This window comes from Anoplopoma fimbria, chromosome 19, assembly GCF_027596085.1.
Source record: "Anoplopoma fimbria isolate UVic2021 breed Golden Eagle Sablefish chromosome 19, Afim_UVic_2022, whole genome shotgun sequence".
In the NCBI taxonomy this organism is placed as follows: Eukaryota; Metazoa; Chordata; class Actinopteri; order Perciformes; family Anoplopomatidae; genus Anoplopoma; species Anoplopoma fimbria.
In genome coordinates this window covers 21,402,903-21,425,738 of record NC_072467.1, presented here as the reverse complement: position 1 = coordinate 21,425,738, position 22,836 = coordinate 21,402,903, and the positions used below count along the sequence as shown (strand labels likewise).

General features: G+C 41.9%; 1 protein-coding gene across 1 annotated transcript in view; it reads right to left on the bottom strand.

Moving 5' to 3' along the window:
- Positions 1-6,320: 6,320 nt before the first annotated feature.
- kcnq1.2 (potassium voltage-gated channel, KQT-like subfamily, member 1.2) overlaps positions 6,321-22,836 on the bottom strand; it is a 162,425-nt gene continuing 145,909 nt past the window's right edge. Inside the window, exon 18 of the mRNA XM_054620074.1 lies at positions 6,321-7,111. Within this exon, the coding sequence (XP_054476049.1) occupies positions 6,965-7,111 (147 nt within the window). The 3' untranslated portion in view covers positions 6,321-6,964. The remainder of the gene's footprint in view (positions 7,112-22,836) is intronic.

Here is a 22,836-nt window from a genome sequence, read left to right as displayed (position 1 = left end):
TTACATCCCATCCACCGAGCCGGCCCTGCTGTGATGTCTAAACCAATGACAAGGGAACACTGTTGGTTAGAATGACACCAAATGGAAAATTGTCTTCAGCGGTTTTTTGGATCCGTACCAGAAATGCATCAACTTTCTGCTTTTCATGAGCAATAAAGTGGTCCACATTTCATATGAATATACCCTGACTTCTCTCTAGTGTCTTTTTCTTTTCTTTTTTTTTTTTTTTCTCTGTCCTGCTTCTGCTGCCCTCATCAGGAGGCTCGTGAGTCTTCTGTGCTGCTGGGTCCTCGGCTCTGGTGTTGAAAAGATTCCTGCCATAAGAATGAGTGAAAATGTTCTCCTGCACCGGACTTGATGAGAAAAACAGACTCCTCACCATATGAAACTTACCTCTGCTTTTGGACAGCCGTGGATGTGGTCCATATGCTTCCCAATATCCTATTTTTCACTTTGTTTTTCAATTTTCACTCACTGTACAGTACAGTGTTGCTGTTTTTGGGGGGGGGGGGGGTTGCTCTGCCTGTCTGTACAGCTGTGCAAAAAAAAATAATCCAAATAACACTAGACAGAGGTTGATCAGGATCATGCTAATAGTTGATGATTGGACAGAAATCTGCATCTCCTCACCATGAAACCTGATTCTTCATTCACTTCTGAGAATTTGTGTTGTGTGTGTATAGAGAAGTGCGAAATAGTGAAAACATGTTGCACAGAACTGCACGTCAAGTTTTTCTAGTAATCCTGAGGCCTTACGCTCACGGTCTGTTTTCACTTCCCTTTTCTAATTAAGAATACTTTTAAGAATCTATACATGTCACCAGTTTAAAGGGTGTACAGTATATGACTTCTGTGTTGTTTTGCAATAACAGCCCTCCCCCTTCCTTTCTTACAGTAGCTCCGCGGTGCAGCTGTCCACCATGCCTAACATTCTGCCTCGGCTGGCCAGACCCCGGCGCACCACTGAAGTCCTTCCAGTTTCTAGCAAGGAATTCTCTCCCTGTCTGGGGGAAAAGTCCCCAATAACATGACCTATACAGGAAACCCCCAGCTTTCCTTTGCCTCCTCTGCCGCACCTCTTCTAAAAATCTGCAGCACTCCTGACAACACATTAGCGGCAGTCTCACTTAACATATCCAATCCTCGGTGGGGTTTCTATGGCTGGCTGGAACTGGGATGTGAAACTGAGCAGCTCAGACGGATCTTTGGATCTGATCAATGCCCGTTTGTTCTGTTGCTCTTGGATGCTGCGCTTTCCTCTGGTTGCAGGGAGGGATGGAGGCACGGTGAGCCACAGACATATGGCTGAAGGAAACCTCGTAAAGGCCAAAGGTCACAAGGGGTCAATCTAACCTCCTGGCCTCTGGTTGATTTATAATCCCATGGGGTGATGTCGCCCTGCTCAGACCAAACAGAGGAGGGGTCAAAGGGCGTACTGTATCTGTTGCTGTCGTGAAAGGCTTCATAGAAACACAGTTTTCTAGGTTGGGGATAAGTGGATGCAGAAGGCCTTAAAAAAAAAAAAAAAAAAAAAAAAAAAAAAAAAAAAAAAAAGCCTGAACTGCTGTAGGTCCATTTAAGATAAGGAACTTAACCACTGCTGCATTTCCCATAAGCATGTAATCAATACTTACGTAACGAGAGGGCTTAACAGTGATTTTGACATCTAAGAGGTGTTGTTAGGCTTAACATGAATAGCTGTGTGTCATGTCTCTTGTTACTTAAGCTTGACCTTAGTGGACCTGCTTTCATACCAAACCACCTACACACAAACAATTCCATAAGCTAACAATAATTCTACAACACAAACTGAATGTTTTTGTGAGAAGCAACTCCCTTTAAGTTACTGTATGAGCTGGGTTTTTGTTTTTTTGCTTGGTAGCACATTACTACTTAACAGGATCACAGGTGTGTGTTTATTGGATGTTTTATGACGTCCTTGAGCCAGTCAGTCTGAATAAACTGGAACAATATATTTTATGCTTGAAGACCTAAAATGGGAAGGTCAAATCTTATATGGTATGGAGGTACAGGGGAGGGCAAGGAGCTGCACCAACTGTCCTCCAGACAACTGCTGGGCTCAGCTATTTGGGGACGACTCCTGACGGAGTGGCTGGCATCAGCTGCTGCTGACATTGTTTGTCACAATCCTGGTTGATGCGGTACACACACACACATGCACACACACACACCTGTTGACCCATATCTGCTTTCATATAGCACTGCTGGGCCTCTATGCCTGGGCCTCTCCAGACAGGTGGCCTCCAAGCACCCCCATGTTGGGCAGGCACGGCCTCACAGCCTGACAACTACCACCCGCTCACCGGCCCCAGCCTCCCAGCTGAGCCTGTTTGGCAGCTTTTTTGACATTGGACTGTTTTTGTGGAGAGCAATAATAACTATTGGTCTCCTGATATTTACAGCCTAGCAACAGTCTTGCCACATATGGCTTTGTTAATTGCTGGACTTGACACAGCTCCTGTTATTCATTGTATTTTTGTGGCTTGATATATAAAATGTTTATTTCAAAATTAGACAAACCATACTTTTACTATACTTCCTACTTTTACGTCTATAATGACTGTAATGTAATGTAATGTAATGTACTATGACTTTTTTACGAATTATTATGACATACTATACTATGACTTTTTCTGTACTTTTCACGACATACTATAGTTTTACTTTTTATGACATACTATACTATGACTTTTTATGACATACTATACTATGACTTTTTATGACATACTATACTATGACTTTTTTGTCCTTTAACGACATACTATAGTATGACTTTTTTTAACTTTCATGACATACTATGGTAAGACTTTTTTTCATGATTTTCATGAAATACTATTCTATGACTTTTTTAGTACTTCATGACATACTATACTTTGAGTTTTTTTTTTACTTTTTCTGACATACTATACTATGACCTCTTCTGACATACTATGCTATGACCTTTTATGACATATTATACGACTTTTTTTATATTTTTCTATGACTTTTTATGATATTTATGGCATACTGTACTATGACTTTTTTTTTACTTTTTATGACATACTATAGTATGATTTTTTTTTACTTTTCATGACATTCTATGGTAAGATTTTTTTTATGATTTTTATGACATACTATACTGTGACTTTTTTTTTTACATACTATACTACAAGTTTGTATTACATACTATAATATGAATTTGTCATAGCACACTTTAATATGACTTTATATCCAGCTGACAAATCCAATATTCACTCTACTTGTAGCTTTGTTTTGTTCTCCACCAACTCCTGAGGGAAAGAAATATCTGTCTCTTTTGCTCCCAGTTGATCCATTATGTTCACCAGCTAGTTGTTTACTTTGTCTGTGTGCGGTCTAGTTGGTTGGTCAGTTAGTGTACATTGGTTTTATCAGAGCCTTTTCACTGAAAACAGCTGCTGCGTCAGAAAACGATACTGCTGAGAGCAGCGAGAGTAACCCAAAACAGTCATGTTGACGATGGTAAACCCAAAACAAAGAGTTTAAATACTCTGAAATGCCAAACAGAAGGAAACCTCAGAGACGGATAATATTTCTCTGTTGATTTGAGCTTTACATTTTTTGTTTTGTTTTATTAACATTAAATGATATGAGTCTGTAATGTGACAAGGCTGCTTTTCCCACCTGACAATTTCACTTAAAGTGAACACCTCAGGATGCAGGTCTTTTCTGTGCTTACCGAAACAACAATTATCCAGCCCAATGGCAATTCACTTTAAACCTAGGCCGGCAGCCTAAAACTTCACATAAGCTAGTTGAACACCACCTGCCCAGTGAAAAAATAGCAGACATTTGAAGTGTTCAAGTGACTTGTGAGGACAGTGAAAAAACTGATGTGTTGGGATATCAACCTGAACAGAAACAGGATTCCTGCATCTTATTATAATACAACTAATACTTAAATATCATGTTTTTAATGATATTTTTGCTTTGTGTCAGCTGATTATCTTCATAATCTAATGTGTAAGATGTAAAAGTGCGATACAATAAAGTCTGTGTGATTTCTATGTTCTTCTAGCCTATTTTCAGCAGCATAAAGAAGTTCTGCTCTGTTTTGAGCGTGGCACAGGTGGCAGAATCAAAGACGAGATGGACCATCGACAAAGCTCAGTGAGTCTAGCGTTACATGACATAGCGGAGTTCCTTCTCTGCACAGACTCTGGGATTGCCTGCTTTCATTGTCCAGCGTCTGTGACAGTGTGCCCCTTATATTCTCCTTTTAACTGCTCGCTCAGATACTCTTTTAGGTTGTGCTCCTGTGTGCTTTTGAGATCAAACTGTCTTTTGAAGTGGTCGTCTCTCTCTTCTCTCCGTCCAGTCTCGAGATGAAAGAGGAGCACAGGGTGACACAGAGCGCTCTCTGCAGACGGAGGTAGCCATGGGGTCTCTGATTCTCTCTTTCTTCCCTCTCTCTCTATCTCCCTGCCAAAATCCCCTAGCAGTGATAGAAACCAGAGGGGGACAAAAGGCAGCGGAGCACTGCGGCCCTCCAGCCCATGTAGTCTCTCTGGCTAATTGAAAATGGCTTTGCTCTCCTCTATGCTCTTTTCCCCCTTCCCACTTATGCTCCTGCTGTCCTCCTCCTGCCTCTCCTCCTTCTCTTTCTTTCTCCCCCATCCGTCCACCCCTCCCCAGGGGATGACCCTCCCTCCTTCCTCTCGCTCTGTCTCTCTCTGCGCTGGACCGTGCTGATCTTGGGACATCCCCAGTATTTTTTGGCCTTTGAAGACAAATATAATTGAGTGGTAATATGAGACATATACTCTTTTTCCTCTGCATGCCTCCCTCAATGTGTTATGGAATATTGAAGTTCAAAGTAGGTGCGGTGAACGTGTTATTTTTATTCTTACTCTTCGTGGTGATTGCAGTGTGAAAGGAATTTAGTGAAATAAGGAGATTTTATTTGGATGGAAACTCCGGCCCATGGCTTACCTTGACCCAGCTCGGCTTGAGCTCGGAACAAACGGCCCCCGAAAAATCTATAAGTCAGGTTTTTCACCCTCCAACGAAAGCAAATTATGGAATAGATGAGCTGGTAATCAAATTCCTCCAAAGACAAGAGAGCAGACCGGAGCATAATGAAATGGAGTTTTATTATTTACAGAAGAACTACAGTGCAGAGGGTGTGCGTTGATATCATTTGCAATAATTTCCATCCATCTGTACAACGGGAGCCTTGCTCTGTCTTTCTCATTGCTCCAACAAGCAGACATGTTCCAGGTTGATCTTTCCATGTGGTAATAAATACAGTACAATAAGGCAATGTTTCTATTTACAACTCTTATAAAACTGTACAGGAGAATAGAACATCACAAAAATGATAGTGCCTTTAAAATACAACCATTTAATTCAATGTGAGATAAATAATAGCTATTATTTTCAACCACGGCAAAAATATGAAAATATACACTAGTGCTGAGAGAATGCCTCTCTTTTTTCCCTTTCCTTGTTCACTGCATGTTTTGTGTGAGCATCCATCTCTTTATGAGTGTGCACGCTATGATTATTGTAGGCCTTTCATACAGTAGCTACATAGTTGAGTTATTTTCTATTTCCTACTTCTTACATGCCTCGGCGTCCCGTCATATAAATACCATGAGTATAGGAACAATTGAGAGCATTGTCTTTTAATTCCAAACGTGCGGTCCCAGTGTTATCTGATATTTCCAAACCTTTCACACAAAATTAGTGCGCCTGCTCCTTAAAGCTTACTGTTTAAATTCTGCATATTTTCCAGTGTTTCTTTTCATTAGTCGCTCACAGTGAGTAATCTCCCCTTACCAGGAATTCAGCACTTAATTAGCTCTGCAGAGAAAAAATAATCAGAGCTTTAATGGGGCAAATTTATTTCAAATTACACACAGCAGCATGAGCCCCCTGAAGAGGGTAATAGAGGATATTAAGCAGGGTGGAGTGAGTAGCGGTGCTGCTAAAAATATTTGAGATTGATATATGCCAGAAAAATCTCAGTGAAAATCTAAAAGCAAACTGAGAGACCAGGTCTTAACTTCAAACTGTTTTCCTGTAACGCAGCACCAGCCCTGTCATGGCAGTTTGGTTATTTTCCTTAGCTTCAATGTCGCTGTAAATCAGCACCATGATAGCCACTCTCCACAGACACATTTCTTCAGTTCCATTTCTTTTACTCCAGCTGTCTGATCGCCAACGCAGGGCAAAGTCAACAGATAATCGGCCCTTCCCTCCTTGTGTTATTCGATCACTACAAACAAACACCCACGGCAGCCTAAGTACAGTTAGTCCTGATGGATATGTGGCTATGGAAATAACCCTGTTGTGTACTGGATGCTGATGGTGCCAAGATAATCAGAAGGATTGGAGGGAATTCCTCTGCCATGGCTGAACTCTCACTTTTTCTCTGTGTCTTTGGGGAACTGGGTGCTTTGATTGCATTAAGACTTCATTACTGGGTTAGTTAGCTTTGGAATAATATTTGGAGTAGAGGAATGCAGCTCAGTGACAGGCCACACATAAATTAACATTATCTGACTAGTGTGATTATGAGGCTAATGTAGAGAAAGAAATGTATGTAGCCCGTTACTGCTTGAATGACTGTGTCCTGCTGGGAGAAGACTCACAATGCTGGTGTAGGAAAGAACGCTACATTAAGTCAACATGAAAAAGACCCATCAAGGGCCAACAATCATCAGAAGGAGTTGGTCAGTTAGCCTTCTTTCTACACCAACAATCTCACTCCCAATGATACTCTTGGCCTCATGTCCTAGAGCAATGCAGCGCCAAGTGGACAATTAAATGTTGTTCTTTTTTCCGCTGTCAAAAGTCAGTGAGAAAATGTTTTGATTGCAAATGGAAGAAGGTTTTGGAGAATGGAGAAAGAATGGTTTGCAGGCTGGTCCTTTAATTCTCCTTCGGTTATGACCATTCCAGTTCGTCCGTCGCTGCGACATCAGAGGTCCTCGTCGATGCTGGCACCCATGCGTTTCTGGATTGTCACCCTGCGGATGGAGGGCGTGGTTGTCAGCACCGGCTTGGGTGGAAACTGCTCCATCAGGATCCGCAGGATCGAGTTCATATTGTTGTCCATCTGGTGGACCTGGATTAAACACGATGACAAAAGACAAACAGGTTAAGTCAGCTGAATGCCTCAGGGATAAACATTTTGCACATAAGTACAGTGTAGACCTGCATTACGAAACAAACAAAGCCAGTTCGTGCTTTTGTTTCGTATCCAGCTGCCTCTTTAATATTGTTGCAATCCCAATGACAGAGCAGTACAGGGTATAATGACATGGTAGTGTGCCAGTCGCTGTCTACCTGCTAAAGCCACTCATTACAAAAGCTGTTGAGCCATATGATCCGTGAGTGGGCGGACAGACACACACTCACACACACACACATACACAGGCTGCTGTTGTTTACAGGCTTTCCCAACTGTAAACACAGGTGTGTCACCCAACAGAGACGTCTCTGACAGGGCGCAGCCAGCCTAACCATGGTGTAACACAGATGAATGGCCCCACCTGAGTATTAGAGGTAAACAGATAACAGACTGGTGTCTGGTGGCATTCAAATACAGTGAGGACATAGGCATATGTGCACAATAAGACAATCCTCACAGCCACAGCAAAGAACTAAGGCCACAGACTTACTGCACACACTTTTAGCCACTTCAAAGAGATAGTCTACATCTTTACAGCCTCGACCTTGGTTTTACCTCTGTACTTATTTCTTTTATCCTCCTGAAGTACTTCAACAGCACGCACGCACTTACAGATCAATATACTCTGATGGCTCCAGTGGCTTCAAGAAACCGGGGAAAATGATAAAGACGGTGCTTTGTAAATCAAAGACTAAACAGCAAAGTACATCAAAGAGCCATAACATCTCACGCACCGGGCAGAACAGACAGATTCAGACTCTGTCTCTGCTAGACGCTGATAGCGAACAGCTCGGGCCAAACTGCGGTATTTCTGGCAGGACACAGTCAGATAGTTAACATCAATGGCGTTTTCATAGACTTAAGGCCACGGCCCCTCTCTCTCTCCCCATCATTTAGTGCGTGTGCCTGATTGACTGGACACTTTTACAGCAGAGCTAGACATTTAGCAGCTATTATTGTTGTTGAAATATGAGCCGTAAAAGCAAGCGTAAATCTTAAATATCAGTGGGTCTCAGAAAAGAATGAAAACACATCACAGCATGCCAATGATCATAATTTATAAATTACTGATAAGATTCCAGACGAATGAATTAGATTTTTAGTCAAGTTTTTAGATCTCATTACTAGAAAAGATATGTTTTCTAGAGTTGTGTGCTTCTACAGTTAATGATAACGCAGATCGTGAACTAAAGGTCATGTGTAAGGTCAAGGTACGCTGGCTGCTTGAAAGACTTGACCACTACTTTCAAGTAAACTCTGCCATAAAGTAACTATTGGGTCAGACATATACAGTATTACAGAGCAAGAAAAGCTTTAATTTGACACTTACTGCTGAGATTTCCTGCTATTTCACCATCCACAGTGCTTTCCTCCGTGATTGTACCATGACCTAAATAGTTGTGCTAAGTAGACGAAGCACGCGCTGGGCCCGGATAAAGCTTAGAGAATAATAGGATATCATAAACATGTTGGGCAGTAATCTACAGACTTATCAACATTCTCGTTGGAGCTTAAAATGGATCAGGAATTCCTCCTGCTGTGTTTTCTGAAAGTAGTGGCCCCAGGGACCCGCATGAGAGACAAGAAAAACATTATTGGACAGGTGTGTTGCAAACAAACAAGACATGTATTATTTGCATTGGTTACGTATATATATATATATATATATATATATATAATATTGTGTGCTTTGTGGGAACGGATGAAGGTGAGGGATCCAAATGTGGCGGCGTATGGGTGTGTCACTGGTGATTAAGAGCTTGTGTGTTGAAAGAGAACATTTCCTTGTATGTGTTTCCAAGTTTGAGCGTAGTCGAAATAGATGATGTGACTACAACTGAGAAAAGGAGAAAAGTAGGTGAGAGCGGGTGAAGTAAAAGAGAAAGAAAATTTGAGCTTTTAGATAGCAGGGACGGATTATTTTTTGTCTGTTATGCAAATCTACTTTTATGAGTCCTACAGTCAGTGATGATGACTGCCTGCTTGTAACCACTGTTCCTCTTTGCTAACACACTTTCTTACTCTGTTAGACACACCGCACTATATGTTGCCACGATTTTTCCTTTTGCCACATTACATCATTTTGCGTGCTTACCACTGATGCTGAAGCAATTTTTGCACCTCCAATCTGGCACCTTTATAAGTCGAAATAACGGAAATAAACCATTAGTGCCGACAAATGCTGCTATTTTGTATTGAATTAAATATGGTTTGCTTGTGTAGTTAGTTGGAATTTACATGAGGTTCTTTTAATTGATATTTACTGAAGGCTTATTGTATTGGGAAGGGGTATTTGTTATCTTATTCACCCTGCATAGTGTGTAAATGTTGGAGTTGGGTGTCACCACTGCTGTGTCATATAAAGGCATGTGATCCAGTGACAGGTGATGCTACAGCTGTCCCCAACTGTCCCTCTGACCACAGACAACACATGGGACAGTCGAAGGCGGGGCTGACTCAGTCACCAGCGCCCGATGTAGACGGTATTCTTGAATTAAAAGTCAGTTTGTGTGAGAGATCCCTTTCATTTCTCTCTTTTCTAATTTTTGAACTGAATAAATTAAATGTGAACTAAGCCCAAACCAAGAAAGTATATCGTCTTTATCGTCTGACAAAATACAGAAGATGTAATACAGCAAACAAATACTGTATGTAAAAAAACTGGCATACAACTTCCTTTGTTCACAAAAAAATGGAAAGTCTTTCTTGGATCCACTCTCAAAAAAAGAAAAATGCATTACAGAAAAATGGCTGCAACTGATGATTTTATGTGATTTATCAATTGTTTTTATATTAAAACATTTATTGGTTAATCCATAAATTGTCCTTTGTGAAAAATGCCCCTCACTAATTCCCAGAGATGTTGTCAACATCTAAAGATTGCTTGTTTTGTCCAACCAAGGATCTGAAACCCAGAGATATTCAATTTATAATGTTATAAAAGAGAGAAAATTGGACAACCCTCATATTTGGAAAGCTGACATAAATGTTGTATTATTCTCTAAAAGCATTCAAAAATGTAATTTATTGTATTGGTTGTGGGAACAAAAAGGGATGTGACATACACATTAAATTCACCAAGACGGCTTTAACAAGCAAAATAGGAACATTATCGGAGTATATTTGGTGTTTGAACTGTATTTCACGTACTTCCAGTCATCAGAGAGACTGGTGTAGACATGTAACCATATCAACACAGTGGTGGGGAGGACACGGAGCTCCTGTTCACACAGGAACACCCTTCCTGACCACCTTCCTGCCCTCCACCTGTGACTGTTTGGTTCTATGGACACAACAACAAACAGAGAAGCATACAGGGTGTACACAGAGTTGTTTGTGCTAACTTGCCTGTCACCTAGCAAATAACAAATAAACAAGGAGCTTAATGAGGGAACACATCGTTGTGGCCAGAGAGCTGTAGGGGAGAGTGTAATAATGGAAAACTAATAAAGAGCTGAAGTGAGTAAACAGCTTAATGACACCACTGAGTGAACGTCATCATGAGCCAGAATGTCACAAATATAAATGACAGTTTGTCCCGCAAAGTAAACTAAATGTATCATGTTAACAGCTGGTGTGGTGTTTAGAATTGAATGAACTCAAACCAAATTCACGATAAGATAAAATTATATAAGGCAAGATAAGATTATCTTTGTTATATACCTGCAGGGCATTTTTTCATATACACTAAAGCCGCAGCACAAAGGGCAATAAAAGCATCAAGTATGTAAATAAGAACAGACACATCAGCACATGTCGGTCACAGGTTTCCAGAGATGCATCGCGTATGTCTGAATTTTTTGAAGACAACTGAAAATGTAGCGTATTAGCGTCTTTGGTTTAGATATTTAACTTACTGTACAGTAAAAAACATATAGATGTAATATTGAAAGTTGTTAGATATAGAATATATACTCAATTTACAGCTAGAAAATATACGTTTTCTTTTGAGACTAATGTAGAAATTTAAAAGGAAGATCAGAGTTAAAGAGGTCAAAGAGAAGAGAAGAGGCATCTGCTTTACTATAAATGTCATTAATTCACACAGTTATCTGGAGATGGCCTGTGCCGATAGAGCGATTCACACTGCCATCTATTGGACAGTTATAAAGCCTGGAGAAAAGCTTGGAGCTGCTATCACTGCATTCTCTGATTCTTGCAATATTCTACCATCACATAATTGCTGACAAATGGAGACATGACATGCAAGAGAGAAATAAGATACTGGATGAGGTAGACCGAGGGAGCTGCGTGGTATTCTTGACATGTAATGAATAGTAATTAGTTATTGTGAAGTGGTGTGGCTTATTCATCAGGGGGAAAAAAGGCCGGTGTGTACAATGAATAGTGCAGTTTTGGCTCCAGATCGCCTTCCTTTGAACAGTCAATTCACGGAGCACGTAGGCAAACAAAAACACAGTGACACTTCTACCTCCCCTTCTTGCTCTCTCTTTGACAGTCACCTCGAGGAGGACTTAACGAATGAAAAGGAGGGAAGAGGAGTGAATACAGAGAAAAATACAAGGAGAATAAAGTAGAGGAGACAGAGGTGAGATGCTGCCAAAAGGAAAGACTACCAGCTCCAGGAATGTCTTGGCATGTGTGTAAGACCAGGCCGCGCTATTCAACAAAACAAGATTCCTGTCATTGAAATGCTCTGAATCGCACGACACAATGGAGACATAGTTGGGACAGAAGGAGAGATAAGACGAGGAGAAAACAATCGCACAGGTCAGCGTCCTCGCATGCTGCACTGAATGTGTAATGTGTTTTCCCACCACTGTGACCTCAAAAGGTCTGGTGCCTCAACCTGTGGAACACGAGAACATTTTACAGCATCATTCTTTCTTTGTTATGGCTGCGTGCACTTACATGGCACTAGCATGACTCATAATGGGAATCCAATTGGAAGGGAACTATTTAATCCAACTGGGGCCTTTTGGGTGTCAAAGCAAGGTATTGAAAACAGAAAATATCCAGTGTCCTTCACATTCACATGGTGTTTTTTAATTAATAATGTCAATTTCCTTTGTTTTAAACAGAAAAAGCAATCATTTTTACATCTGACGTGCAGCCGTCTAAACACACAACCCTGCGGTGCAGATAAAGTACATCTTGTGCAACAGTGAAAAAAACGTGCCCTGTGGAGCCTTCTTTTAAAGAAATAAAGTTGGCTCTTACAAAAATTATTTCGTGTCGCCTAGCGAACCTGTTGAAAGCTTTTTTTTTTTTTCAACATTTTGGAACCTACATTGTTTCATACCAACGTTAAGTGATTAGCCTTCTTTTCTTTTTACCACATTTCAAGGCACCACCAATGGCATAGCGCAAAACTATTGACATGAATCTTGTGGTTGAATGATAAAAAAAAAGCTTTCTTCTTCTCTGGTGTTGGGTGGCAAAACAAGTTTTATTGCCACCCACTGAACTGGATTGTAGAGCAGTAGATTGGCAGGAAAATTTAAAACCTAAGAACTAAACTAAATTCTCTATATTATTCCTGTTCCTCTAGTAAGTAATTAATTAGAACATATTTTGACTTTCCTTGACAGTTTTCTCTAATTACTCTTAAGTCTTCCTTCCATTTGACCTGATATTAAGTCCCTTCTTTCTTCGTCATACCTATGGCGATCTATACATACATTTTTCCAATTTATCACAGTTTGTGGTAAGTCTAATAAGGTGTTTCTCCTAAAAAAATCTAATAAAAATCAACTGGCTACCTGTAAAAGAAGACAAACCGAAAATATTAGGCCCTCAAGCTATAATTCAAAAAAGAAATACTTAGATAATTAAGCTCAAAAAAAGAGGGTTGCACATTTACCATGTACACTTTTTAAGGTGATAATATGTCAATGTTTAAAGCCTGTTCTGCTGCCACAAGTGACCAAAGAAATCTGTTTCTACTGCTCTCAATAAGTTAAGGCAATCCATTCACCTCAGACGTTGGATTCTCTCATTTCCTGTTTGTCAGCTCCTGTCTCGTACAGCATACAGGTTATAGCTACTGTTTTGTTATTTCAGCTGGCAACAGGAAGCAGAAAATCAAAATGTGGCATTGTGTGAACATAATTATCACACAATAAAGTATTTGTGATTAAATATCCAGTAAAACATAAAGAGAGAGTGGTTGTTTCCAGTAATGCTCCACCCCTGTGTTCATAAAAGTATTTCATAACAACAGAAACAGTGTTGGGTCAGTTCAGGTGAATTTCTCTGCTCACCCAGACCGGCTGCCTGCTCTTTGTGTTTCACCTACACTCACTCACACACACATGCGGTCCAGCATGTCGCTCGCAACACAATGGTCAATGCAGCAAAAGCAACAGAGGGTGTACACACCGGCCTCGCTGGTGGGCCAATAACAAGCTAGTATTACACAGAGGTCATCATTATCATCGCAGAGACAGGGCCGCATGAATGGAGAATGGAGATCAGGGGGAGATGAGGGGAGGGAGGGGAGGAAGGGAGAGGCCAGAAAGAGAGAGTATACGGAAAAGGGTCATTCAATAAATAAATAGAAAGGCAGAACAAAAGGAAAAAAATTTGAAAAGCAGGAAAAATAAGGACACTGTTGACTTTTGTCTTTAGGAGTAGGGGGTTAACACTGACACACACACTGACACACACACTGACACACACACACACACACACACACACACACACACACACACACACACACACACACACACACACACACACACACACACACACACACACACACACACACACACACTCACATCACAGTAAACCAGGATAGTCAGCAGGCCAGGCAGTACCCTCACAAAGAACACACCTTCACTTTACTCTTAGGGAGGTTTGTTAAATTAGCCTAAAAATGCTTTTATTTTGTAAAGCCAGCTGGACAGGGCATCATTTCAGGTAGACTGTCTGTCCTTCACTTCATCCGAAATTGGATAAATCAATCACTCCACTAGTTTTTGCTTCTGACTTTTAAATTGAGATAAAATGGCAGCTGTTCTATAATAGTTTAACATTTCTCTTAAACTGTCAGAAGTTATATGATAAATTTAAGGAAAAAGGATAGGAAATGTAGTTGCATGATGAAGAGTCACGTCAGTGAGTCACGTCATTGCCAAACAGCTGCTGAGCTCAGTTGATGCCAAGTGTATGTTTGACAAATTAAGTATACTTTACTGAATTTGCTGGATTTAGCATAGCTACACTTTCTTATTCTCCTGCAAAAACATGCCAGCATGTCAATTACAAATATTCACAATTTAACTCATAAATGCTACAGTTTCAGAGATTTTTCATGGAACTTTTTTGCAAAAAGATCTTGGTAATGACCAATATCTGACTCTGGTGCCTGCAGTCTAATCAATTTACAGGAATATTAACCAACAGACCACCACTGTCATATTGTGCTATAAACACAGCCTTTTTTCATCATGATCAGAATAAGTGGAAATCAGACGCACATTGTACTGTATGTAATGAATGCACAATACACAAACTGACCCCACTTCTTGCTCTGTTTCTCCTCTCACCGCCTTAAAAACAGGGCAAGATGATCAAAGATCTCTTATAAATCAAAAAAACGTTCTAAAAACTAAATATATATATATATATAAAAAAAACCACAGGCGTGTAAGATAAACACAAACAGAAGAGCTGAGGTGTAAGATCGTTTTATGACAGAGTTGGATATGTGTTTCGAGTTATGTGTGTGTTTGTACGAGACTGCATGAATTCAAAGGGCTGACAGGAATTATTAGTCATGAGTTGGTATATTTCAGAGTTGGTGTGTGCAGTGTGTCTGCATGGTTTTGTGTTTTTGAGTTCAGACTTCCTGCTGTGGCCCTGATGTAGAATTCCTTGACTTTTCCAAGACTACTAAATAGGAGCACCAACATGACCTTAAAATGTTCTTCCTATTTGGTTTCTAAAGGGCTAAACACTCTGGTTTCCATAAGAGCAGCTGAAAACCACCAGCTAATTCAATGAATGAGTGAAAATATGTCAGTGTGGTATATTCATGTGACCCATTTGCAAAAATGTTCTTTTCTTGAGTGCACCTATCCGAAGCTTGTGATCCTACAGAACTCCCCTGTGTGTAGTAATACTTTTCTATTGTGCAAATAAAGCCGTAAACCAGCATCCTAAAAGTGTACCTTCATATGAGGTGAACTGGGGTCATTCCTCGCAAGTTTAGTAAGAACGAGAAAGAGGAAGAGCGAGAACGACAGACTGCGTGAATGAGTCCTAAACCAACGTGTCAGCTGGACTCAAATCCACCGGTCCGACGAGCAAAAACCAACCGGCTCCACCAGCGGCCTCGGTGCCAGCTGGAAAACAGAGGTAGCCCCGGCTCAGATTCACCACGGGGCCGGGCCGCTGCCAAGGAGAATGGATTCACTTTAACGCTGGCAGATACAATATGTTCTTTGTATTTGTAAAAGCAGGAGAAAGAGATGGACAGAGAGAGAGAGAGAGAGAGAAAGAGAGTAAGAAGAAATGAAAGGTAAGGCTGGATGGCTTTCGGCGTGGACGGATTGGTTCTGGACTCAGAGGAGGAGGAGAAGGAGGAGGAGGAGGAGGGAGTGAAAGAGGAAAACGGTGGTTATGTTTTAAAGAACAGGAAACCGGGCGAGAGCACCTGACGCACATGATAAGTATCAAGGGCTGCGCCACGTGCCGCTTAACTGCAGCCAAAAGCTCTTTTCCGCAGGGGTGGTGGCGGTGGTGGTGGTGATGGTGGGTGGTGGTGGTGTGTGGAGGGTGGGGGGGGTGGGGGGGGGTGTACCGGCTAATCTCTCTTCTGAGTGGGTGCGCACTCAAAGCTGCTTTTGTTTCTGAAGGCTACTTTCATGAGGACGTACAATCCCCCCCCCCCCCGCCCCCATCCACTCCTCCCCTCCTTCTTCACTTCTCTTCTTTTTTTCTTCTCCTTTTTATCTCTCCGTTGTTCGGCGCACACTCCTTCTCTCCGAAACACTGTGGGTGTTTTATTTGATTTACCGATCATTCTGTTTGGACATGGCTGTGAGAGAGAGAAAGTGTGTGTGTGTGTGTGTGTGCGTGTGTGTGTGTGTGCGTGTGTGTGTGTGTGTGTGTGTGTGTGTGTGTGTGTGTGTGTGTGTGTGTGTGCATGTCTGCATCCCCATGTGGTAATGCATGCTCGTGTGTGTCCATGCCGCATACGTACTTTTGGGAAACACTGATGGTCTTTCATGTTGTAAGGAGGGATAAAAAAAAAAAAAAAAAAAGAAGCCATAAATCGAAACAGCCAGAGAGACCATTGGGCGCGGGAGAGGCTTTGATGTCGCGTTGGAGGCGCATTAGCGTTTTTCACATTGAGAGATGAGAGGGTTTGGGGGAAATGTTACCGCAAAGAAAATAAATGTGCAGCATAAACAAGCCGAAAGAGATGAATTAGGAAAAAGCTGTCTAGAGATGAAGCTGATCAGGAGACCACGGGTGTGGGTGAGGGAATGGTTTTAGGTTCCACTCCCCCGTGAACAGGGACAAAAGAAAAATGTGAAAGTACCATAAGAATATGTTGGCAGTCACATTTAAAACATGATGAAAATATGACATGTAAATGTCAAACATGAGCATTTATATTGACTGGAACTGAAACCCTTATTACATTTTTTTTATTTGTGTAAAAACTGGATAGAAAAAAAATGAAATATCCCATAGATCAAACATTAATAATTCTACTGGTGTATGGTTGTGTCCCCATTATTCATTAAAATTAAATTCTCCTTCATAATTTTCCAATTGTTAATTTAAGGGGGGCTTAAGTCTGCAAAAGTCAAAACAGACTCGGGGGGTGAGGAGAGAGAGAGGGAGACAGAGTGGAGGGGTGAGCCGAGAGGGTGGAGGGACTAAGCAGTTGCCTGATGGAGCATTTGTCCTCAGAGACAGCTGGACATGATCTGCTCCTAACTGGTCCCCAGTGTGATGGCCCTCAAGAGGACAGAACACGGCGTCTCACAGATTTGACCACTCTTATTTATGTTCCCATAAAAAAAAAAAGTAGTCCAAGAACAGTAAACACAAATAAACACACACATACACATGGATACATAAATATATTGCTAGTTATTTAAGGCCGCTCCTCTTCTCGTAACTATTAAAAACAAATTCAGTGAAGCCAAACACTAATATTTCTTCATCCTGGGCTCTAATGTGGGAGGATGAATGGTCGTCACATGACTCAATCAGGACAGTCTGATTACATTCCCCCGTCTCCTCAATGATAATAAACTGGACAGCGACTTGACACCACTTTACATTTCATCACCAAGACGGCAATGACTAAACAGGACCAAACTGTTGACTGCTCTGCCTTTTGAATTACTCAAACTCATCCACTGGAAAGAAAAAAAACACACACAAATACCGATATGCATCAGGAGAGTGACACATGGAGCACCAGAGTAGGGGTTTTGTTTGGGTGTTTGAAGGCAATCTATGTTGGTCGCCTTGTACACACTACTGCATATTTCTGTGTCTTTGTAGTACATAGTATGTGTGTGTGTGACCATGTGAACGTGCACCTCGGCAAGAGACATTGAGTTTGCATCCAGGGTGTGGCCTCATGGGGTTCACACAGGGGAGTCTTTATAAAATATAGAAACCCCCCTCCCCCCCGTTTTCTTTACTGCCAGCTGCCGCAACCACCAAATGCCCCCTAAACCGTCAAACACACACACACACACACACACACACACACACACACACATGCACGCACGTACACACGCACTCCCCCCTCTTGTGCCAGGTTGTGGTGGCAGCCAGCGTGGCATCGTCAGTCACCGGGGAGGTGCCATGTTACTACGGCCACTGCTGTAGGTCGGCCACACTGTGGCTTTTGTTCTCGTCATCAATAGGCCAGTCAGCCTGATATTATAAATGACAAGGGGGCGTGCCAGCACTTGGGTCTAGGTTCAGGGCCACTATTGATGTAATGGCATCATGGCTTATGCTCAGAAAATACCTTCCCCTCAACAACAAGGATGGTGCTGTTGGCTGAGGAACCATGATACGTACATATTGTATTTAGAAGTACATTGGTTGCTTCAGCCAATAATAATTACATTTTCATAAACAGATTTAAGGTGGTACAGATTTTTTTTTTTTTTTTATTTGGACTGTAAATTGTGTGACTTTGTGTGACCAACAATCCAAAAATATTTTAAATTTACAGTTGTATAAAAAGAAAGCTTAAAGTGACTTGCTAATAATAATGATACAGTTTTTTCTTATTAAAATGTGTGTGTGTGTGTGCATGTCTGAATCCCCATGTGGTAATGCATGCTCGTGTGTGTCCATGCCGCATATGTACTTTTTTTTTTTTTTTTTTAAATGACTCTATTTTGTATTTATTAGTTACTTTTTTCATTGCAATCAATCAACAGTTAAAAGTAGTTAAATTCCCAATATTTTCTAAATAAAACTGCTTAAAATCGGATTTTTGTTTTTATAATAAAAAAAAAGAAAATAATAATATATATTTTTTTATTATTATTATTTTTAACTGTTGTCCCATATGATGATATGTTTTAGCTCAGCATTGAGGAGCAGTGCTAATAAACAAAACATGCATTATCAACAGTTTCTACAACAAGAATCCCCTCATGTATTACTTTATCCAAACTGTAAACCAACAGCTACTTAGACATGAGCGGAGACACGATACAACACACGCGATGTAAACAAAAGTTGTCTGGGTACAGTGGAGGGAGTTAAAGATGATGAGTGTGTGCGTGTCTCAGACAGAGACAGTATCCTCCATCCCCCCCCGCCAGCTGTCTGCCCTGCCCAGACAGTGGCCCTGTGCCTGGTGCCACGGCCCCGACGCCGTGCCAGCTGATCCTCGGGCGCAGGAGTCAGCCTGACCCCAACAGACCCCCTTTCCCCCTTTTTTAACCAGCATTAAAGCCATTATTTCAGATAGAGAGCTTATTATACGATATGACCACAGCTGGCCTCTCACACGCAGGCCGACAGAGGAGGAGGAGACGGCATAGTAAAGCAGCGAGAGACAGAACGAGAACAAATAGAGACATCTTGTCGCCCACTCGTCTGTTTCCAAATATAGCATCTTTCCACGTCCCACTCAGCCTCTTGTTTTTGTTATGGTGCCGTTTCTCCTCATCAAAAGAGTCGGACATGAGAAGTGTTGCCTTGGGGTCCTCGCTCGGTGCAGACGTTTGTTTGGGCTTTTTTAGAAAAAGTGATGTTTTGATGGCGTCTGCAAATGCCGCTGGGAAGCTGAGGAGGATGATTGGGCAGACCGGAGACGCCTGGTTAGCCGGTGTCGGTGTTTAGAGACACGCGATTGGTCAGAGCATCCGGGGAAACTGCGGAGAGGTCGCCGGGTCTAGGGAGCTCTCGGGAATGGGCTCATTTAATGATGAATTATAAAGAGCAGAATGTAAGAAAATGTGAATGAAACAGCCTCCTTGTGGCATTACCGAATGCAGCTGGAATGAGAGCTGGACTGACTGTTTCCCATTTACAGTGGACTCGGACGGCTGGTGTTATTCCAGAGCCAAATTTCAGCAGGACTCCATCGGCTCTGCTCGGTGACCCAACATTCTTTTCTGTAGACCAACACTGGGCCTGCCAGGCTCGGCAGACGAAACAAGACTTGAAACTGATAAGGCCAGATGAAACTATTCCACTCATTCAGCCGGTCACTGCTGCCTGCCTCGTATCCTCTGTTCACTACCTCTGCCTGGAAACTGCTACTGAATTTGAGTGTGTGCTGGGGTTGGGAAATTGGTTCAAATAAGGATTGAATTAAACAATAAAAAAGAAAAAATCAAACTGCACAAATTTCCCTTGGTTTATAAAGACAGTGAACCTAGTTAGCTTAGCACTATTTCTCAGCTTGTATTCTTTTACATTTTCACAAGTCTGCAACATGAAAAGTCATGGTGCATTTACTAGTGGTGGTTCCTGTTTGCACTCGGTGTGTATAGAACCATCACTGCATTTTTTTCCTAATTAAAGAAATAGACTAAAGATGATAATTATGAGTTCTTAGTCGTCCACAATGGACATTGGCGGTACTGCTAAAACACATTGTGTGTATCCTTGGGGCTTAACAAATGTGTTGAATGCAGTTTTACTTGCCACTAGTCATATTTTCCCCTTCCTTTGCTGGCACATTGCAGCATGTCTTGGTGTGTTACCATCATTTGGACTAGTGTGAAACCATTGGCTGGACTTCTTTATCGTATAGACAAACAAGCTCCATAGCGCCTACTAGAGGTAAAAAAAAGAAAAATCTACAGGGAACATCTAACTGTGGGTGTCCCAACCCTATAGAAAAAGGCTATTATTACCTGTTGCCAGAGATTTGCTACTACCATTGTGAGATCACAATGGTAGTTGGGAGGAAACTTAACAACTAAAAATACCATGTAAGTAATTAGAAAAATATGTTTCATGTTGCGACCCATTCACTGCCGCTCGATTAATGCCGGCCAAATAGAATTTCCTGCTTCAGAATAGCCATCCGGTGTGTTTTCAGCATCTCAGGTATGCCAATAATGACCCGGGGAAGTGTGTTGGCCGCCAGCTTTACCTTGTCTTTAGCCCTCGCATTCCGTACGCGGTAACTCTTATCTGATCGCCCCCGCACAAAGACGAAGGTATTTAATCACAGAATCAGTAACTACTTTCATTTTAGCTTAATGGACGGGGGACCGAGAGAGAGAGAGAGAGAGAGAGAGAGAGAGAGAGAGAGAGAGAGAGAGAAGAGAGAGAGAGAGAGATGCACAGCTGCCTGGGTACAATTGGCCTCACAGTACCTAGTCACTGTCATTTGAGAAGGCCAATTGCCCCTTGTCATCAGGGTAAAAGCGAGTAGTGGGGAAAGACACACATGTAAGGCACACACACACACACACACACACACACACACACACACACACACACACACACACACACACACACACACACACACACACACACACACACACACACACACACACACACACACACACACACACACACACACAGACAGGCGTAAAAATAGAGGCGTAGTGAGCTGCTGCCGTGAATGGCCAGTACAGTGCTCATACCAGGGCTTTAACATCCGCATCAACAACACAGTCATTAATTTTGATTCATAGCGCTGCCTCAGTTGGGATTTAAATAGATTGGAGAGCATGAATAAGACAATTCAGGCTCGGCTTTCACCAGAGATACAGGCTCTATGTTTTTTTTTTTTTTTACAAAAGGGGACTGGTGTATAAAGCTTGTGTACATGTGTGAACTTGTAAGCAGAGATTTCTGCACACGCTTGCCCACAAGCCCACTCACACACACACATACACACACACACACACACACACACACACACACTTAAGCCAGCCAGCACACACACAGACATATGTACAGTACAAACACTGAACCGCATGCCTTTTCTTCCACCTGTTGGTCCCCCTGCAGCGATGTGGAACCCTCCCTCAGCCTTCAAGCCTCCAGCTGTTGGGTTTGGGGGCGACAGACACATATATGTACGCAGCCCAAACCCCCCCCCCCTCGCCTCATGCCAGCAGCAAACCAGGATGGGTAGTATTTTTAGCTTGTAGTAAACAGAGAGGCCGGCTTTCATCAAACACAACCCCCTGCCCCTTGCTCTTGCTCTCTGTTTTCCCTGCTGCTCCATCTCACACGATCTCCTCCGTCACTGTCCTCCCCCCCCGTCAAAGGAAGCAGTCAGGACAGATCACAGTCCTCTTTTAGATGTGTGTTGATCCAAGCGGGGAGGAAATGCGGCCCTGTTCAGGAAATGTCTGCAGGTAAATCTTTTACAAGTGCTTTGCTGAATTAACTCTTTTTCTATTTTTAACAACCACACCACGGTGGCACACTGTGCCCACTGTCTGCCAGAGAGAGTGAGAGACATAAAGACATATGTTCTGCTGCTGCCACGGTTACTACAGGACATGCTGGAAATATACAGTGTGTGTGCCATGTGTGCCAACTCTTTGCCCCCAAAATGAGTCTATTTTGGGCTCAGTAAATAGAGAAAAAAAAGGTTTGTGAGTAAATGCAAGGAGTAAGAGGAAAATGAAACTTCCACATCTATGACTGAGCGTTCATCACTTAGAGTGGAAAAAAAAAGGAGTAAGTTGATGTTGTGCAATTTTCTCCTGGGTGTGCAGGGTTAGGGTTAGGGAGGGGAAGCCACCCAAGTTGGGCAATGGTAGCTGAATGCCACTCCTTTTTCGCAGATTGTGGTTTATAATAGAGGGAATAGCTCAGTGTCACACATCACGCCACTTGAGGTCACATTATCATGCCGCCCCGGGCAACATGACTCAGACAGAGCCAGCAGTGCAAGGTCAATGTATTTCACTTTGATCTCTGCTAGATCAGAACCAGCTCGCCATGCTTTTGTTTAGACTGCATTGCTTTTCTGCAAACTTGGGCTTAAATGCTAGCCAAGTTCTAATACTCACACATATAAAAAGTAAAAAAGACCTAATGATCTTTCTTTTTAGATTTTTTAACTGCAGTATATTTGTCTAAAAATATGACTCGAGTTATGTTTTGTCAAGGCAAAACCTAAAGGCACAGAACTAAATAAAAGACACCTCCCTAAACCAGACGACACAAACTCAATTATGAGTGGCGACAATATATAGGATGTAAAAAGTAGCAAATCT